Source organism: Alligator sinensis, unplaced genomic scaffold (genome assembly GCF_000455745.1).
Source record: "Alligator sinensis unplaced genomic scaffold, ASM45574v1 scaffold47_2, whole genome shotgun sequence".
Classification (NCBI taxonomy): domain Eukaryota; kingdom Metazoa; phylum Chordata; order Crocodylia; family Alligatoridae; genus Alligator; species Alligator sinensis.
The window spans coordinates 2,100,506-2,102,076 of record NW_005842150.1 but is presented as its reverse complement, the minus strand read 5'-3'; the positions used below and the strand labels follow the sequence as shown (position 1 = coordinate 2,102,076).

At 44.2% G+C, this 1,571-nt stretch overlaps 1 protein-coding gene across 1 annotated transcript in view; it reads right to left on the bottom strand.

The window, feature by feature from the left end:
• BTBD7 (BTB domain containing 7) overlaps window positions 1-1,571 on the bottom strand; it is a 62,090-nt gene that overhangs the window by 13,836 nt on the left and 46,683 nt on the right. The window contains exon 6 of the mRNA XM_006025494.3: window positions 991-1,134. Coding sequence (XP_006025556.1) covers window positions 991-1,134 — 144 coding nt within the window. The remainder of the gene's footprint in view (window positions 1-990; window positions 1,135-1,571) is intronic.

Sequence of the window (1,571 nt, the reverse complement as noted above, 5' to 3'; positions counted from 1 at the left end):
CCTGCCCCCTCCCTTACCGCAGGGAGCACTTATTTGCACCCCCCCCACCCCGACCCCTTCCCCTCCCACCACTCCTGACTTACCACCTGATGGCAGCTGTAATGGATACCAGATTGGTATCAGCCAATATGCCTCCTTAAATATTGACTCTTTATTGGCTGGCCTAATATCGGTGCACCCCTACTTAGAGATCTTCAGATTCACCAGTGCAGTGATCAGCATATCAGGTGAAGTTAGCAGCTTCATACTACCTTCTTTCCTGCAATTCTAGGTATTGATGGAGTTTCTGGCCTACATGAGAATTACTTCAGGGCTGCATTAATTTGTATGACTGTTAGCCACTGACAAGTGTTCAATGGTAGCTATCACTGCAAAAACATGCCATGACAACAAACCCCCATCCCATCCATAGGCTACCTTAGGATGCTTTCTGTGTTGAAAGGTGCTGATGGAAGGGATGGGGGAAAAGAAAGGAGTACTTTAAATGTTGTTGCTTTATAATGTGAGAATTACAGGGAGGCAGTACTGATGGAAAGGAGCAAAAGGAATTTGAAATCTTGACAGAAGAACTATAATAATCCTATTTTGTTGTGGCTTTGGAGATATGCTGTCATTCAGGTTCTAATAAAAACAAATTTCAAACCCTCAGAATTCTTGTTCCCCACAGGAACTAACGAGCCCAGAAGACCTAGAAGGTAGGAACTGGGTTGGGAAACTGGCTGGAAACCTGCCCAATTTCCTTCAGAAACAGAACTCTGCTGTGGTTCTACAATTTTAACTAAGATCAACCTCATCTCATTTTTGAGAAAGCTTTCTTGAAATTTTTCTGACCGGTTCTAGGGACTGGAGTCTGACGATGAATCTTATAAGCTGTTTTAAATTGAAACCTTTAGTATTTTAGTCCAATACATACAAAGTGAAAACCTTCTTTTTTCTGAATCCCACTGACATCAGTTTAGCAATGACCAAGCATTATTAATGACTCATTACCTTTGCCTCCTCCACATATGGTGAAAACAGTCTTGGCTTCACATATATTCCAGCATTCTTCTGTCGTAACCAAGCATTTGACTTGCCACCTTCTGCTGTTGGCAGCATGTCTGAAGGAGGGGTGCTAATGAGACCTCTCTTCATCTTTAAGAATTAAAACAAACAAAAAACAAAAACACCACACAAAAGAAAAACACATTTAATATTTTAATAGATAACAAGAAAATACCGAGTAGGTACAGAAGAGTATCATGAAATTGATGAGATTGTTTTAAGAAAGACATAGCCGAGTCCCAAATTCGGTCATTCCATATTTTATAACGAGTAAAAGCCTAAAACAGTGGTTAGCAACCCCAGCCATGTCTTGCAGAGCACAGCACGCAAGGCCATTTTGCTCAGCATGTCAGAGCTGACCTGGGCTCTGGGCAGGCACCACCGGCCTTGCAGCAGGTGGCTGGGAGGGTTCCTTGCCAGGCAGCTGCTGCCCAGAGCCTGGGCTGGCTGTGGCAGGCAAGGTCCAGGCGCAGCAGGGCACCTCTCCAAGCTGTGAGCCCAAGGCAAAGGGCTACAGAGCCAGGACT